A 19,320-nucleotide genomic window follows, 5' to 3' on the forward strand; every position below is an offset into this window, starting at 1 on the left:
CCAAGCACTCCTTGACTTTGTGCCCTGTAACTCCCAGGGGAGCTTGCTCCCATCCCCACCACCCTCTGGGGGAGACCTTTCCCTGATAGCAGCCATTAAACATCAATTTATCAAACAAACCCAACTCAAACTCTAGAAAGCTCTCACCCAAAGTCCCAGTCCCTCAAATCCCCCGCTGCAGACTCACCACTGATGTAGATGGCCAAGGGAGCTGTGGTCAGCAGCACCACCAGGGGCTGCCCTGAGAAGAGGGCGTAGAGCAGCCCTCCAATGCACTGCCCGAAAATCGTCTTCCGCACATCTGGAATTGGGGAGGGTGGAAACAAAAACAGGGAGTTGGGTCAATCCCTGCCTCATCCAGGAGCTTCCACAGGGCACAGAAACAAACCACTCATGAGGCGAAGAAATGTTTATAGAGTACACACTCATAAATCAAAAAGTGAGCCTTTATTCGTATCCATAATTTAGGTTTCCAGATGTTCAGTTAACTGATGGACTCTGGAATTTTTTCTGTGTATTGTTATATTTTATATATACTTTTTAATGTATTTATTTTATTTTAACACTTATAAGACATAACCAGTGCTGGTTTGAACTGTGACTGCAGCACAAACTGCTTCTACAACTGGGATAAAGGATGATGTTTAGCTCTGTCCCAGGGATTTCAATGCTGGCAATCAAATCCAGGTCAAAAGCACAGCAGCTTGTACCAAGAAAAATGTGCAAATAATTACATTAAGTCAGCATAATTCAAAAATACAGTAGCATACTTCTGTGTCAATCCAAGTCAGATGATAACACCCAAAGCAGTGTTCAATTTTTCTGGTTTTTAACAAAAATAATAAACTTAATTAGAAAAAAATCCTTCAGTCGTGATTTTGGGTTTGTCTTCCCCCTGTAAATAAAAACTCTCAGAACTTTCTGTGACCATAATGAAATTTTGAATACATGGAATCAAATGCACAAAACTGTCAAGTTTAAGAAGCACAAAACTGATGAACTCACCAATAGCTCCTCGGGTATTTTCATCATTGAGGGACCCAAAAGCAATGGCTGGAAGGAGGCAGGCAAAGTACAGAAAGATCATGGTTGTGATGTATTTCCCTATAGCTTTGTTGCTCCCAATAATACCTGGGGCAAACCACAATAAAAATCATGTTGGTAAAGCACTAAAAACCTTCTCACATCAGCCACAGCCACTGTTAGTTCATCTTGAGAAGCAGAAATTCAGTCCACTCTTTAAACATGGAACCAAACAGTTAATGATTGATTCTGTACATCCCACACTCTTCTGTTCATCTGGGACCAGAAGTAGCACCAAAATTGCCACCAGACATTTTGGACATCATCAAAACAGGAAATACAAGAAGCCTTTTGCTCAGTTTTGTCAATCCCCAGAGCTTGGAAGAGGATCAAGGCAGAAACTGTAAGTTTAGGGTTCATAAACCCCCACTCCTGCCTTTTTAACACCAACTTTTCAGGCATTCTGGACTGTGTCCCTAGTGAGCTTCACAACAATCTCTTGTCTTCCCTACTCTTTTCTTGGGCAGGAAAACACTAAGCACTTCATTTTTCCCTAGACAGAAGTCTAAGGCTGTAGGTTTGATCAATAATATGCTACTCTGAGCCAAAAAATGGCAGAAGGACAAAAAACAAACAGCCCCAGAGGTCAGGAATGGCTGCACTGAGGTTTGATTTACCAAGCCCTGCTGAAAGAACAGCCTCTCTCTTTTCCATCCACTCACCCCTCTCATCTCCATCGGAAAAAAAACCACACCAGGCCAAAACACAAAGCAGCCAGAAAGAGAATTAAAGTGTCAGAATATGAATTTAAGAGCCTCTGAAGTAGCTTCCCTTCCCCTTCCTGTTTTCAGGCTGATGCTGATATGAGCTCACTGGGGGTGCACAGGAGAAAGGATGAGATGACAGCAGCTGATGTTGCTCCAGGAGAACACAAGTTTTTCCACAGAACAGAGAGGATGCACTGGAAAAAGTCTCCTCAGCCTCCAGGCTGCCTGTGCCACCATCCTTGATGGTGCTGTTCCTCTAAAACAGCTGGAGGTGCTTGGAGCTGCCCAATTCCCCTTTCTGGGAGGCTCCAGAGCCAAGAATTCCCACATAGAAATCTGCTCTGAGCTGCCAAATGTCTATCTAAGCTTTTGCAGCACCAGTCCCTTGCTGAGAGAGGTAAAACCAAAAAAAAAAATTAGTTGGATCAGATAAAGGAGGGCTTGGCTTTTGAGGTTATTGGTGCCACACTGAAAATCTTTATCACCAGAATGAAAAGAACAAAAATCTCTCAATGACTTTGGGATCTTATCTAACATCTGCTTTCTGCACCATTTGCAGGGCAGAGATAAGGATGGGAGGAGGACGTAAAAACCCAAAAATCAAAGGTGATGTGTAATGAACAGGCAGCCACATGAATAAAGGACACCTTGTGAGGTGCCTGCTTGCAGGCAGGAGAGGAACAGACACAAAGAGCACTTCTGATGCTCAGCATCCTCAAAGTCCAGGCTAAAACCTGACAAGAGACACCTCAAGCATGCAAATATGAGTTTGACCTTTTGGGAGTCATCAGACCCAGCTGTTCCCAGGCAAATTCTTTTGCATTTATTGGGAAGATCCAGAAACCACAGGTCACATTCCTGACTACTCCTGGCAACCCAAAGGGTTGGAATTTAATTCTCACAGACGAAGACATCCTGTGATCCTGACTCCAACCTCACAGCCCAAACTGCTTGAAGCCTTTAGAGAAAAGGAAGGATTTGGCAAGAGAAACAGGGCTGAGGGGAGGTTCCATGAGCAGACATGGTCACACCCTGGTTCAGAGGATTCTCTATCACTCCAAAATACTGCTTTTTGGACAAAGGAGTCTTTCCAATGTGAAAGGTCAGGGGCAACAATGCCTGGAAGCTTTGAAATAATTTCTGAAAGGACAACCAGGTCCAGAGAAGCAAATAATATCTTTTTTTAAAAGGTTCAGGTGGTTAAACCATAGCATGAGAGGGCAGAAGGAAGAAACCTTGAAGAGCATTACAAAATTTCATTTTCAGATTCCATCCTGGCAAAGGAGCCCTTGCTGGTCATGGAGGTCCTTATGCACAAGGACATGGACCCAAGCTGCACCAAGGGAGTTCAGCTGAACATCAGGAGGAATTTCTTCATGGAAAAGGTTGTTAAACATTGGAATGGGCTGTCCAGGGAGTGCCCAGCCCTGGAGCTGTCCAAGGAAGGACTGGAGGTGGCACTCAGTGCTCTGGGCTGGGGACAAGGATTGGGTACAGCTTGGACTCAATCTTGGAGGATTTTTCCAACTTCAGTAATTCTGTGATTCATCCTGGCTGGGTCCAAGACTTCCAGCACTTTCTTTAATCCATAATCAGCCACATAAGATTCTAGGATCAAGAATCCTTCTGGTGGGCAGTGAAATTCACTTTGTAATGGAGACAATAATTAAACACACTCCTTCCCAAAGCTGACTGCTCACTCTTTAATTGCAGTCACAACCAAACACTGCCTCTCCTTGTACAGATCCACCTGGAACAGGCACTGAAATCCAGCATTAACCACAATTTGCCCTTCTGCCTTTTTAAAGCCAACATCTGGTGAAACATTTTCAGGATGTTCTGCAGCCCATGGACTGCTGTGGCTTCATTCAGAAGAAGGTGAGATGCATTTTGATGGTATTTCATCTGTGACAAGGCTCATAAAGCCACTGAAAAATGTGTCACTCCACCTGCACCATGGAAATTTATAGCATAAAAATCAACTCTTGGTCCAGCTGTGGAATTTGAGTAGCTGATTATTACAGGAGCATTCCCCTGAAATTAAGGTATAGCTACACACTGGAATGGGGAGCAATTATGTTCATCAACGTGACAGTTCCATTTTACCTGCGTGGATTTCTGAAATCTCACAGTTTGTAGAGACAAGGTTACAGTTTCAGGGGAAACTGCAGCAATTTTGGCCTCACTGTGCTTGGGATTCCATAGCAGTAACTCAATGACCAGCAGCCCTAAAAATTGGGTTTACAGCTCCTGAAGTCTATTAATTGTGTATTTACTAAATCAAAATCACAACTGATGGTCATTCTCTGAGCTGCCTGTTAATGTTTCTTCCCAATTCTCTGAAACATCCTGTGCAAAGAAAATTTAATTACAATGACCTGCAGCATAGCAGCAAGGATGTGTTTATTAAAGCCCTAATTAAAAAAAAAATTCATATTAAAAACACTGTAAAACTCAGAATTACAAACTTCTCCTAAAGCCCTCAAAAGCTGGGCTTTCATTTATGTGGTGGCTGCTGGACTCTGCCCAATGTTGTGAAGATGAATCTTCCCTGAAGTCCTGTGAGGAATAAATCACAGAACAAGTGGGACTAAGAACTCAACCGGAAAAGGAAATCCACTCAGGGAGTTTGGAGCAGAAGCCAAGCATATGCTGAGAGCAGAGAGGCATGAAAAATCAGATCAAGGCTCACTCCTTTCCCTTTCCATCTCACTTCCTTCAGCCCATTTCCCAAGAAATCCTGGGTCTCTTGGAAGGCAACATCCATCCACAAAACATGATGTATCTTTAGAACATTCCCATCCACCACTGACACACAGAGACCCCAGAGCAACCCAAGTTGGATGTTTTGGGCAATTATGACAAGTTTGGGATGTTAAACTTTGGTACCCAGGTGGTATTTAGGGATGAAGGGCTGCAGGGTGATGCAGGAGCTCTCTCATATCTGATCTAAGGCAGGAGAGACAGGGAAAGGCCTCTCTGCAATCCCTTTATTTCCCCTCCCAGGAATGGAATCCTGACAGACAAGGTGGCCAAGGCAACCAGGCAGGAAAGCTGATGAGGATTTGGCACAAATCAAAACCAGTCCATGGTCAACATTTCAGCTCTGGGTTCAGATCAAGGTTTAAACTCTTAGACAGCCAGCAACAAAAAGTTCTCTTTCAAATCCAATTTCTCCAACATTTTAAAGCCTTCTAAGCATGCCCACATTGCAGGGAGCTTTGGAGATCTCCCTCCTGCAAAACATCACGGCAAATCCCAAGGATCTGCCAGCAGACCTCAGGAGCTGGTTAGGGACCCCCTGCAGGACCAAGGACAGGGAGAAATCCACACTTCCAGCAGGACTTTCCACCCATCACAACCAGGTATCAAAGACACAAGCTCAAAAAAAAAACAGGGAGAAAGAATAAACATCAGTTTTCCTCTTTTTCCTTCATTTTCCCTGAAGGAGGTGAAGGAATATGGATGTTGAAGAACACAGCATCAAAGCTCACCATTAAAATCTAAGGCACCTCACATTTCCCACTGGGCACTTCAGGCACTGCAATTGTGTTTGTTCCTCTGTGTTGTCCCAGAAAATAACACTGAAGAATGAGGACAGCAGCTTTCAGGAGTTTCAGAAATCTTGTATCTGAGTCCAGGCAGAATCCCCTTTCACTCAAACCAGCCTCAATATAAAGAAATTTCTGGAAGCTCCAGTTTGAGGCTTAAAGAGTAATAAAATTGACTCACGAGTGCTCTGAGCCAATTTGACAGGATCAGGATGAAGTTCAGTCACACTGGTTTTTTAAGATAGAATCCTACACACAAAGGTCACAGCCAAATGGAATAAATTCCAATTTAAAGGAAAACTACAGGAGTTCTCAGACTCAGCATAGCCTAGTTGTTCATCTTCAGATGCTCCTGCTGGAAGACATCTATTAAAAGCCATCTTTATCACCAAAATCCTGGGAAAAATGTTTAGAAAACTCTTCCTTGATCCTTTGACCCATTCAGTAAAATGCACAAGATTGCCACAACATTAAGTTGATGAGTTTCTAATCTGAAGTAAAAAGAAACAAAAAAAAAGAGAAAGACTTTTCCTTTAAGGGAAATTTGTGCAGTGTGTGAAAAGGGACCAATCCCACAAAACTCTAACTGGCCAAAGATTTTCTGGTCCTACAAAAAACCTCATTATTTATCCCCCTGCTCCTGATGGGTTTATCTGTCTAACCCAAAACCCCAGGATGCTTCTGAGATTGAGGATTTAGAGACTCCAACCATCCAAAACCCAGCATCTTTATAATTCAGAGCTCTTTGATGGTGCACATGTGGCTGTCTGGAGTGCAGACACTGGGATAGTTCAAATCCCTCGTGTTCTGCTGCACCACTGCTTTGAGATGCTCCAGGAATTCCACATTCCTGATCACCTTCAGTCTCAGCAGTTTATGGCACATGCTTCATGCTCCATCTGCTTTTCATTTCAAGCAGCTCCTTAAAGAATTCATCCTAATTTCTGGTTTCTGGAAAGAAATGGCCATACTAACATACAGTATTTTTTAGAAAATCCCCTTTTTCTATTGAAAGGGCACAACTGCTCCTACAATGAGAACCTCCCATTTGAGCTGAAGTAGTTCTGGAGTTTCACTGGGCTTTTTTCCACTCTCCAGAAGTTGTATAACAAATCACTGACACTTTTTAACCTGTGGTTGCATTTTATCCCACTTTTATGCCCATTCTGTACATCAGTGTGAGCAAAGCCTGCAGAACTCACAGCCAAGAGCCCGGGGCTGAGGCAGCACCCACAGGATCCATATGGATGCAGACGGAGCCACAATATGGACCCTGAAGGGGGCTCCTAAATCTGCTGACAGCCAGAATTGGCTGCAGGACCAAAATCTGATGGTTTTGTGCCTGCTGAGCTCAGACAGGCACAGCAGACACTGCTCTGTCTTGAGGTGAACATGGGTCCCCACAAGGCACTTCTGCAGCAGTTCCCTTCTAAAGTGCTTCAAAATCCCTTTATAATGAAAAATGAGCTTTTGACAGCTCTAGAAAGCAACAGCCAAAGGGATGAAGTGTCCAGATTAGGAGCTGAAGTCCCCTGCCAGACCTGATGCCAGTGATTCACACAGCAAAAATTGTTTCCGTTTCATCCAAATCCTTGCTGCTCCCCTGAAAATCATTTTACATCTCCCATCCTCTTTAAAACACCCTCAAATCCCCAGAGAAATCAGCCTTAGCCCTCCTATCACACCAAGTCTCCTGAAAATAAATTGCATCCCAGCAGTGCACCTGGAGAAAGCACCCAGCACTCAACCCCTGTGCTAAGCCAACATCTCATTTACGTTCCTCTCCTGGTTGGAAGGGAGTGAGGACACATCCACAGCCTTGGCCAGGCCTCTCTGAAGCTTAAGCTGCCTGTGGAAGATGGCTTTGCAAGAGAATACTCTGAAAATTGGGGTCTGGGTGGGCATCTTGGTTTTTTTATGCCTAATCCAAAGAAGAACACCTTCATCTCAAGAGCCTTCACAGTACTGGTGCACTGAGGAAGGCAGGGACACACACTTGAGCTAAGGTGGATTTAACAGCAGGAAGGGATAAATTCCTGATATAGCTGATAAATCTCCAAGGTTCTCCCTGCCTACACTTTAATTCTCTGTTTTATTTGAACTTTCTGGGTATGAGATTGAATATATTAACCAGCTCCCCAACAAGCTGCAGGAAACACATATTGATGTCAGGCTCGGGCTCTGTAACCTCACTTTGCCCTGAAGATTCCGCCCAGCCTTCAAGAAAGTGAAAGTCTGTGAGTGAAAAGGGAGAAAACAACTCTTCAAAACCCCAAGGCCACTGTGGGAGCTGCATCAGGCTGAGGCTCACTTTAAACACTGTGTGCTGCTCGTGTGATCTGGCGGCAGCGGACGAGCCGTATCCTGTTTTTCACAACACCGGGCTGAAGTTACTGCAGCTCACATTTTGTTTAAGCATTCTCAACTCCCACAGCATCACTATAATTAGTGTGGAGCCAGCTTGCAGAGGCAGCAGAAAGGGCCTATCAGGCCAGTGCTGAGTAATTAGATTGCAAGGAGTTGATGTGAGTCTACACACGGTAATAATCGATCCATTTAATCACCGCTTAATAAAAATTAAAACCCTCATCCGCGCACAGCCAGCACCTTCATTAAGGAAACGCTGCAGGAGCCTCCTCTCCAGTGCTCCACGCTGCCCATTCACCGGCTTTTGCCAAAACACCCTTTTAAACAAGGGCCAGGAGAGCTGTTACACATATCAAAGCACACATTGAATGCACACTGTAAACAGGACATCACATCACAAAAAAAAAATTCCCCACTCGGGGCAGCGCTTCCATAAACATTGGCCAACGTACCATCGGTGAAATCCAGCGCGTACACTGGGAATCTTCGTGCAATGTCATCAGAAATCCCCTTGCCAATACTGAGAAAGTCCTGCAGCTGAAGAAAGGAAGGAAGTGCTGTGTCAGTGTAAGGGCTCATGCATTGTTAAAGAGATTAAGCTCCTTATTCAAGCCTGATAGGAGTGAGAGGGCTCGTTTTCAATAGGGCATTCAAATCCCATCTTGTCGTGATAATAAAAATAAACTCGCCCAGATTCAATTTATATCCTCATAGCATTGTAAAGGAGAAAATCCCCCAGACCACCCTGTTTTCCTCCCTTCCTTCCCTTTTCCCCCTCCCACTCCTATCTGCATCCCTGGTTTGCAGGTGAGGGAGCTGAGGATCCACTGGATGGATCAGACATTGGGTGTCCTGGGGTTGAACATGTCTGAGGTGCCTTCCCCATCCCTTCACACAACTTTTCCTTTAGATGCCAGCACAAAAATTCTCCTATATCCATGTGAAACCTCTGAAAGAGGATCCCCAGCAAGTGCTTTGCCGAGGCAAAGGGAGACCTCAAAAGATGTGAGGAAATTCAGGCTGTCTGCACCTCAAACTCCATCAACAGGGAAAAGCTTGAGTAAATCCACACAACCATAATTTCTGCCCTTAAAACACAATAAAAACACTGGGGAAGGGTTCCAAAAATCCAACATTTTCCCTTTTATTCCTGGTTTGGGGGCCTGCAAGGTGCAGTGGGATTGCTGATAGGATCTGCTGCTCACCACAGGCAATGAGGAGCTTGTCAGGAATATGTGACAGCTGCTATTGACTCTCAGCCTCCCAATCCTCACAAGTCCTTCCTTATGGAAAGCACATGGAAAGCATCAGGGTAGGCAACACTTACAAATGAGGCACCTGTCAGATTTTTTCCTGTTACTCTCAGAGCACACAAGCCACTCTGAAAATCAAATGCACCTTTATGCAGTGATAACAACCCCAGCTGCCTCAGCTAAAACATTTCATGTATTTGTTGCAGAAACAGGCACAGAAGACTTATAACCTCTGCTAGGGAGTGTAAGGGGGGAAATAAAAATTACAGACACAAAATTTACACTGACAGATCATCTCAAAGCAGCAGGGAGCTCTTCCTTTGGCTGCCTCATGTGGAAACTGATAAAAATGACTGCTTTAGAAAGGTACAGTGCTCATTTTATGGACTACACACAGCTTTGCCTTCTCTCCTGGGACTCACCTGTTTGCAGCACCTGGAAAATCAGAACCACAAACAAAATAAAGAAGGGGATATTTTCCTTTAGGAGGAACACACCAGGCACAGCAATCACTGGGTTTGGGGTGCAAAGAGGAGCAGCTCCTTTATCAGTGACTGTATCATCTCAGATTTCAGCTATTTAAGTCAATTCTGTTGCTATTTGCCAATGCACCTGTAGGACTTTTTGAACTTTAGGACAGTTTCAACTCTAACCTGAACAACCAGGATGAGCAGACAGATGTGTTGCCAGCAAAACATCTGCATTTGAAGCATTTCTGAAAAAAATCTCAGTGCTTCAACCATATTTGGTGGCAGAGCTGGACATCAAAGCCAGATGCACTCGAAAAGCAATTTAATTTTTCCCCCCAGAAAGAGATTCCTGAAGGCATGAGTCAGCCAGAGAATCACAATGGCCTCAGACTGGGATGTTTACTTATCATGCTGCAGTGAGCACAGGGAAAGGATGCTCAGGGTGTCTCATCTTGCAGGGAAGGAGGAGCAGAGGCTGCTGCTGGCCTGGGGCAGCAGGGAGAGGGCTCTGGGGAACAAAAGCTGTTCCAGGCAGCTGGGAGTGTGCAGAGGAGGAAAGCACTGCCTAACTCATCCCACAAGGCACCAGGGTTACGTTTAAGACCCGCTCTGATTTCTTCCACGCACTTATTTCTTGTGTGTGTGAGTGTGGAATGAGGGTAGGGGGTGTCAGTGGAACCTCACCAGCAGGAAAAGCTGTTCCTTCTGTTGGGCTGATCCTCCTGTGAGCTTTCCTCTCTGCTCTCTACCCTCAGACTCAACCTGGGCTGCACCAGAGATACCACAGAATCACAGAATAGTTTGGGCTGGAAGGGATCTCAAAGCCCACCCAGGTCCAAAGGCAGGGACACTTTCCACTATCCCAGGTGGCTCCAAGCCCTGTCCTTGGACACTTCCAGGGATCCAGGGACAGCCACAGCTTCTCTGGGCACCCTGTGACAGAAGGATTTCTTCCTAATATCTCATCTAAATCTACCTCTTTCAGTTTAATTCCATTCCCCCCTCTCCTGTCACTCCACGCCCTCTCCAGCCTTCCTTAAAGTAGGAGGCTGCTAAAAGACTGAGTTACAAAAGATAAAAAATACAGAATATGAAAGACTGGCCTCCAAAGTTACAGCCCTTTTTGGTTTCACTTTTATCCCCCAACCTAGCCAAAGAGATGAAGTTCATGAATTTTTCCACTTTGCATTCTACAAATGTCTCCCAGTTTCTTACCATTATTTGGGTTAGAGAAGAGGCTAAGCCAGCACTTAGCAGCTACAAAGCCAAACAGAAAAAATGTGCTCCAACAACTCTGACCCTTCCTCAGCCCTCCCCAAAAGTGCTGGGGGGCTGCAGGAGTATTTTACAGAGATCAGGGACATGAATCTGTGCAAAACCACATCATCCTCTGTATCCCCCTCCTGCTGACGCTGAGCACACACAGCCCCCTCAGCAAATCCACACAGGACACAAAATCACAGCCAGAAAAACATCACAGCTGTTAGGGGCTCCTCCATGAACAAAATCACAATTAGATGCCTCAGTAAACAAGAGGATTTCAGGCTGACTTAATTATGATTGAGTACATAGCCCTGCCTAAATAATCCTCTGAGATGAGCCAAAGCAAAGTGACAGTGCTGTAGGCACAGCAGGGAATGTGACTGTCACATCCCCCTCAGTATTTCAGCAGAGGTAAAAACAAGCACTTGCAAAAAATCCCACTCACACACCCAGAATTTCAGGCTTGTTTCCTCTCCCATCACTGCAGGACCCAAGAGGCCAGATTTTCATGTCACCCAGAGACTTTACACCTTCCTGAGAGCTCACTTGTCACAGTCCAGGGGCTCCTGGGAGGGTGTTTATTTCTCTGGGGGTGGCTGACAGGTTGAAATTACACTCCTGCTCTCACATGGGTTTGTTTTGCTCATATTAAATGCTTCCTCTCCACAAGGGAGGAAAAGCTGGAGATGGCTCTCAGGAGCTGAGGAATCCAACCTAAGAGGTCAAATCAACCTCACTTCTCCAGGCAAACCTTGGCTTGCCAGGAAATCTCCTTTCCCAGCTCTTTGTACTGGCAGGGCGAGGTGGGGATAGAGAGGCTGCATCTCCCAAGACCTCAAGGATAAAATGGTTTTAAAAAGACAAAACACTTCAGCAAATCCAGGCCCACACCGTCAATGCCAAAAGCAAGAGCTGAAGGAAGAAGTGTCACCCTCTACAGAAACCAGAATTCAGCCTGGCCAAGGCTGCTTTTCCAAGCAGGCCAGCAGGAATCACCAGTGTCAGGGCCAAAACCTACAAACTCAGTGTCTCATCCAGCCCTCCTCACCAAACCACAGAGCAGAAAACCCTCTGGAGACATGTTTTTGGCTATTTTTAGCAAAAGACAAAGTCAGACACTTCAACTGCTCTAACAAAAATCCATTTGAAAGGCCAGGTGTAGAGGGTTAAACCTACTTTAGGTAAATTACTACTCCAAATATCCCTGCCTTGCATGACCTGAGTTTAAAGAGGGTTTCAGGACTTGTTCTGCAAAGTTAAGAGCAGATCTGGGGTCTAGCAAAGTTCAAAGCACTACCTATAAGCAAGGGGATTCCACAGGAAAAACATGAGCTTTGCTCATTTCCAGATGTGCAGATCAAAACCCTTAAATCTGTTCCAGGGGGAAAAAATAAGTGATAAGTGAAGCAGCTCCTGCACTATAAGCAACCCAAAGCTTTGGGGTTATTTGTAATGCAGAGACAGGAGCAGCATGCTGGGGATAGCCCAGTTTGTTTTTCAGGTATGCTGTCTGCTTAAAGAATGGATTTCTGAACGGAAAAACAAAGCAATGACCAACACACAGGAAATTCCAGAAAAGAAAGCTGAGTTACAGCATTTCCCTCCAACTTTAAAGTACAAAGCAAGTAATGTTTTACAGAGCTACAGATCAAACAGGGAGAATTCAGGCCAAATACTGACAGGCAACTTTTAAGTGAAATTACCGTGCAGAGATGGCCAAGAAGCTTTTTTGGCTGCAGGAAAGACAAGCAGCAGCTTCCTTCAGAGCCTTCTGATTGTAAGGATTAAGTACCTTGGACTGACAAGGAGCAGGGATCCATTAATCCCACCCTTCACTAAGCATCTGGAATCAAAGTCCTGCAACCATTTAAACCCCCAAGTGCTCTGCATCCCTTCAGCACCTTAAAGTGGCTTTTTGGAGATTTATAGCAAATCTGAGAAAGGTGGGTGTGCACAAAGCAGAAATTTGGGGAAGCCTTGGTGGTGGGAGCTTGCTGGGAATGCTGCTGCATCCACTGGCCTCAAATGTTCACCTCCTCACCCCAAATCTCCTTGGATGGATGGATGGATGGATGGATGGATGGATGGATGGATGGATAATGGACGGATGGATGGATGGATGATGGATGGATGGATGGATGGATGGATGGATGGATGGATGGATGGATGATGGATGGATGATGGATGGACGGATGGATGGATGGATATATGGATGATGGATGGAGGGATTTGGACACCAGGGCATGGCAGAGGTGCTGGCCAAGCCTCACCTTGAGGTGTTTGCTACCGTGTGACTTGCGCCCATCTTTCCTTCCTGAGGGTCTCTGATTGGCCACCGTCAGCAAGTGGCGTTGGTACACCAAGGCCTCCTTGAACTCCTCCTCAGTTTTGGTTTCCAGAAGCTTCTGCCGGAAGGTTATGTCTGAAAACATCGTGGCAAAGGTCCTGCCCACTTCTGTGGCCGTTTTGGTGCTTTTCTAAGCAGGAAAAAAAAAAGACAGAAAAAGTGCTTGTAAAACCATGTAATTTCACTTCTGAAAGGTAAACCCCATAATTTATCCCTCTGAAGACAAACCTGCCCCCCTCCCAGGATCCCAGAGAGACCTGAGGGAGGAGGGCACATGTGGAAGTTGGAAGTTGTTGCAGATGAACACACATCCACAGCGGAATCCTCTGGAGGCACCACCACAGGTCCTGAGGCCCTGATTGATCTTTACTTGATCAACTTCCCAGAAACCAATCCAAAGCTGAATCATGCTGAGTGTGCATTTTATCCCTGCTTTCCCTTCAAGACAAGACAATCTCTGCTACTTAACATCACCTCAGCATTGCTGCTCCTGGGGTGGAAAGGCTTCTGCAGGTACTGATGTCTTATCTGAAAGACTGAGATTATTGTGCTCATCTGATTCCTATTTTCTGGGCATTAAAACTCAACTCATTTGGCCACTCTGGAGCAATTCTGGCAGCACAAGTGGAGGTTGAGAGCTCTCAGCTCAAGTAACCACTGGCACAGAGGAAAGGATGGGAAAAAACAGCTGAGAACACACACAAGGAGCTCTTGTCTGTCTTCACTAAATGATTGGAAGGGACAGGAGTCTTGCAGACATGAAAAAAGTGTTTATTTTCAGGATTTAATATTTCTGTGAGACACAGGCCTGATCTGTGGGGGTCCAGCTTCCAACAGAATCCAAGCTGCTTTCCTACTGCAAGAAATTAAATGCAAAGGGAAGAGTAAAGGAGGCTGAGGTCCCCCAGTCCCTGCACAAACCCACAAAATCCAAGCTCTCCAGGCCCTGACCTGCTCCTACTGTGGCCAGGACAGGTGAAATACTTGCCAAGACTAAATTACACAGAACCACAGCTCATTAAAAGCTCCTTCTGATGCCAAGTTTTAACCCACCCACCTCTTCTACACTCTACACTTATCAGGCAGCAGCTACCAGAGACACCCAAACATTCCCCCAGCCCTGGAGAACCTCCAAGCTCCTCACTCTGCTGTGAAAAGAAGAGTGAGCATCTGTGATTGATCCCAATTGCTTCTCATGATTCACAACTGAACAGATGAACAATTTCTCCATGGACACAACCAAATAATTCAGTGTGGGTGACGCAGAAGCTCAGGCGTGGGTGGCACTGAGCTGGTCCCAGAGTCATTGCTAATGCTGTCCTTCCTCCATCACTCACATCATCCTCCTCTCTGCCATTTGCTCAGGAAAATTGTAACTGCCCCATCTTCCATTTGCTCCAAAAAATTGTGGCTGCCCTACCCCTGAAGTGTTCAAGACCAGGTTGGATGGGGCTTGGAGCAATCTGGGATAGTGGAAGGTGTCTCTGAACATGGCAGAAGTTGGAATGAGATTGTTTTAAATGCCCCTCCCAACCCAAACTATTCTGGGATTCTATCACCAGGAATGTCCCTTCAAACACTCACTAGGGCACATTCAATTTAAGTTTCCAGGGAGAGGTTTGGATTCAAGTGAAGGATTTTCCCTGAGACTTGCTTTTAGAGTCTGTGAACCAGCCTGGAATAGCCATCACAGAGAAGGCTCCACCTTTCACCTCGAAGTAGCAACAATCCTTGGGCTGGATGCTGCAAGGATTGCTTCAATATTCCCAATGCTCTTCCCATTTTTCCTTCACTAAGGAGATGAACAGTTTAGAGAGGATAGATATTTGCAGGAAAGCTCTTTTTTTTTACCTTCCTCCATATTAGCAAGGCCAAGAATCTGGATTCCCAGCATAACAAATGCCCATTTTGTGGACTTTCCCCCCTTCCACTGAACGTGATGCTGTCAGCAGGTTAATTATTTTAACTGCTGCACCAGAAATGCGCACTTGGGGCTGGCTCCACCAACCCATTTAAAATAAAAAAGCACATTGGCAAGTGCAAGCTCTGTTGGCCTCCACTCCCTTCCCTTAATTTGATGCTGACCATTGGAATTGCAAACTCTGGGGATCCCAGCGGATGCAGAGCCGCTGGTGAGGGCTTTGCACGTAGCTGGCCCCAGATAACAATGAGGGACAGATCCATGGAGCTGCACACAGCTCCAGGTGTTCTCCCTCCTGCTTTGCACAAGGAACATCAATATGTTTTCAGCCTGTTGGCTTCGAGGTCCATGCCAAAAGCAAGTTGGGAAAGACCTGCCAGAAATCCTGGGAAAGAAGGAAACACCAGGATTCCCATTTAAATGTGGGTGGTGGTGAAGGGGGGAGGAGACAGGCCAGAGCAGCAGGTGCCAAGGTCACACAGATAGCATTGAAGAGCAGGAAATTGAATCAGGACATATCCTGTCCCAGGAAAGGTCCTCAACCTCTCCAGCACCTCCCAGGAGCACAGACCCAGCAGCCCCAAGGTGTAAACAGCCAGCTGGAGTGTGAAAAGGTCTTGAGCTTTGAACCACTCAGCCATCAGCTGCAAGAACCACCTTGGTCAGGCCAGGGCTTTCTAGGAAGACAGGATGGTGATCCCCAATTAACCTTGATGCACCCCATGATATCAGAGTCAGACTTGGATGATCCTTGTGGGTCCCTTCCAACTCAGGATATTCTGATTGCAGTAAAAGTGTTCTACTGTGCCATTCTTGTCAACACCAAAGAACCTGAACTTGAGCAAGCTTTAACCTTGCTGTTTCAGGTGCTAAAAGCTCTGAACCCAAGGAGCCTCAGGGACAGGCTGGCCTTAAAAGCACCACAGCTCCCAGAAAGTCTCACCCTCACTGCAACAGAGCTCAAAAAAGAATCATCTTCCTCTTGGCTACATCACCTCCAGCTGCTGCAGCCACACGTGCAGGGTAAATGTCAGCCCCATCAGGGAAGTTTGCTGGGAAACAACCCAGACCTTTGCCCTGGGGCACCAGCTGTAGGCTCACAAGGGCCTTTCAAAAGCTTGGCTTTAGCAAGGAACTGCATTTCTTACTTCTAAAAATAGCAGCTCCAGCTGGAGAGGGGAATCCATGGAGTGTTAAGGGCATCCCAGGTGTTTATGGGGACCACAGAGTGCTCTCCTCCCCATCAGGATACAGGCCATGAGACAAGGACAGCCCACCAATCCACCCCTCACCAACAGCACAAATCATCTTGACAGCTGCTGAGAAGACCTCAGGCCTTTTCACATCCCCTTGTGTTTTAAAAACAAACCAATAAATGTTTAAAAACATTTATTAACCCTCGGAGGAGCCCAAGGAACAACAAACTCAGGAGAAACTGCTGAAATTATGGAGCAAGAAGAACAAAACTCACCATTTTGGGAGGAGCCAGGACCAGTATGACAAATCTGACTTCACAGGAGTTCTCCCCCCAGTTCTGAGGCCTCTCCAGGCGGCTGATGCAAACGTGACGTCGCTGAAGGGACTTTATAGTGCAACTGTGGGGAAAAGGGGATTGTCAGACTGGGCCCCACAACTCCAGGCATGATCTCCCCTGGTGCACAAGGTATAAAAACACATTTCACCTTTGAGAAACACATTATGATGTTGGTTGAAGACATCTGAAGTCTTAAACTTAGTTACTATCAGCCCAATTCTGCTCCCTTTTGTACAATTTGACATCTATGTTTTGATGGGAAATACCTTTCAAGATTTCAAGGTGTATTCTGCCTTTTCCTCCAGCTGCTTTTTAACAGCCAAAAAAACAAATGACAGAGAGCACAACACACTGAGTACCTGCAGAGCTACAGAAGTGTCTACACAAACACAAAAAAAAAAAAAAAAAGCCTCTTATGAAAAACCACCTGCATTATTGGAAAGCAGATTACATTTCATTTCACCTGATCTCCCAAGGTGCTTCTGGAAACACTAAGGCAAAATGCCAAGCCAATGTACTCCCACTTCTGCCTCAGGCAGATCTCTCTGTTGTAATGGCTTTCCCCATTTGCTCCCAGCTGTTGTTTTCCACTTTCTGGCTCCCAAGTGTTAAAGAAACCAGGCTGACCTCCCTGCTCAAGAACCACAGAGATGGGATTAGTGCTTGGAGGGAAATCCTTGGCTGTGATCCAGGGGCTGGGATGGATGTTTGACTCCCAGAACCAAGACTAACAAAGAAAGTTGTGTGGAATAAACACAGGGATCATCTCCAGAGGCTGTGAAAGATCAGGTTTGTCTCCACCTCAGGATATTTAACCAGAGCTGGGACCTGTTTAGCTGCCACTTTGCCTGCTGGAAAATTTTGGGGTTTGCTTCAGGGGTAGCAAGTGAGTAATGTCAGCCTGGCATTCAGCTCTCCTGTTCCCTTTAAAGCCACCAACCACTTCCCAACCCTTCTGTAAACCACTGGTGGAAAATGCACACAGGGTTTGCCTACAGACACCTGGAAGAGGTATGGAAATGTTTTCCTGCCCCAGAGTTATCATTATATACTCCCCTCCTTTTACCTGGTTCAAAGTTATTTCAGCTGCTTGCTCCCTTTTGTTCATCTAACAAGCACCTAATACAGCCCTCCAACAGGAAGATTTATTTCTCTAATTTCTCTTCCATAATCCATCTTGTTTCTTTGTTTTTGAGATGTATTCTCACCCCCATGCACCCTGAGGGCTGTTCCATTAACAAGATCTTCAGCTGGAGATGTCCTGGTCTGGACTACGTCAGATTTTCTATCAAGTTCTTCAATATTTGCATTTAAAAAAATTAAAAATCACACCATCAAGTATTTTCTTACTGAGTTTGACTTCCTGATCTCAAACTGGAAGCAGCCTGCTTCTACAAATTAATCTCATACAGACACTTGTCTGAGAGCAAGCAAACAGCTTAATTAGAACAATACAGGGCATGAGAAAGATGACACTGGTTCATTTATTTCCTAACTTCCCTTCACCACAGCCTCTTGTTCTTTTTGTACTTGAATCAGCTTTGCAAGAGAGAAAGATCAAGGCAGGTCCTAAGGTGAGGAATAAATATCTTTTGAAGTAATTGAAAATAGAGTGCAAGCAACACTTGTTTTCACAACCAAAGCCAAGCCCCTGGTTGCAATCCAGCTGTGGCTGGACTGCAGACAAGTCTCCTTGTGTTACAGCTCAATAAGCCAGAGGGGACATGAACTCTGGGCTTTGGACCAACTGGAGAACCTTCAAGTGGCCCAACACCTTCAGTTCTGCCACCTTCACCCACCTGGTCACCAGCAGTGAATGATTACTGAAAGCATTAACATTAATTCTGAGCTCAGCTCTCAGCATTTGCACACCTCAGCTGCTGAGCTTGATGCCTTGCGAAGGCTTACCCAGAACAGAGGTTAGAGCTAAACAATAAAGTAGGGATTTATTAAAAGACCTCAATGGATCTACCTTGGGCAGCACAAGAGCCCAGCCAGGGCTGCACCCAAGATGAACCCAAAATGGTCACAAAATGGACAACTGGTCATGGGGTCTCTCACTTTTATAAGTTCTGCTCCATTTGCATCTTGGAGTTGTCTAATTTAGCCCATGCAGTCCCATCCTGCTTGTTTTTCTCTCTTCAGCCCATGTTGTTTGCAATTTTGGGCCTGAGATTTGGTCATTTGTCCTTGGTGCCCAGCTGGAGCAGGAATTGTTTTGTCTCCCTGCTCTGTGCACAGAGCTCACCATCCCCTCATATGAAACCCAGACCCACACACTAAAGCAGCACAGAATCTGAAAAATATAAAAACCAAAACCTGAGGCATCAAGCTCATCAATTAATCTGTTTTAGAAATGAAGGTTTGCTGGGCATTTTGGACATAATTTCTATCCCAGCCATGGCCAGCAGCAGCAGGTATCAGCACCTGTGGCTCACAGGGCTGTATCAACAATTTCTTAACCCCTGGAGGAGCCAAGGGTTAATAAATTCAATACCAACACTTCCCACTCACCTTTCCTTCCCTGCCATGTGCACCAGGCAGGACCTGACCAAGCAAGAAACCACTCAAGTACAAAGCAATCTGGAAAAGCCTATTATACAGCGCAATAACAAAGCAAGCCACAAGTTCTGGAGTTTTCTTTCTCCCTGGAGTGACAGGGTTATGTTTCATCTCCATGAACTGTCTCCAGAGCTGTGTTTTGCAGGGACAGGAGTCCTGCCAGCAGCGTCAAATCCCACTTCAGCTCAAGAGCTTCTTGGGTAGGTACAGAGGGAAAACTGGACTGTAAAAAACTGAGCTTTGCTATTGGGTCTCTCTTACA

At 45.6% G+C, this 19,320-nt stretch overlaps 1 protein-coding gene across 7 annotated transcripts in view; it reads right to left on the reverse strand.

Annotated features, from left to right (window-relative positions):
* The window catches only part of SLC4A11 (solute carrier family 4 member 11), a 105,050-nt gene that overhangs the window by 26,473 nt on the left and 59,257 nt on the right, over nt 1-19,320 (reverse strand). For all 7 annotated transcript variants that reach the window (XM_064712035.1, XM_064712034.1, XM_064712032.1 and 4 more), the window contains 5 exons: nt 16,434-16,557; nt 12,965-13,171; nt 8,161-8,245; nt 1,006-1,131; nt 188-301 (listed from right to left, as the gene is read on the reverse strand). In XM_064712035.1, the coding sequence (XP_064568105.1) occupies nt 188-301; nt 1,006-1,131; nt 8,161-8,245; nt 12,965-13,171; nt 16,434-16,557 (656 nt within the window). The remainder of the gene's footprint in view (nt 1-187; nt 302-1,005; nt 1,132-8,160; nt 8,246-12,964; nt 13,172-16,433; nt 16,558-19,320) is intronic.

This window comes from Zonotrichia leucophrys, chromosome 4 (assembly GCF_028769735.1).
Source record: "Zonotrichia leucophrys gambelii isolate GWCS_2022_RI chromosome 4, RI_Zleu_2.0, whole genome shotgun sequence".
Taxonomy (NCBI): domain Eukaryota; kingdom Metazoa; phylum Chordata; class Aves; order Passeriformes; family Passerellidae; genus Zonotrichia; species Zonotrichia leucophrys.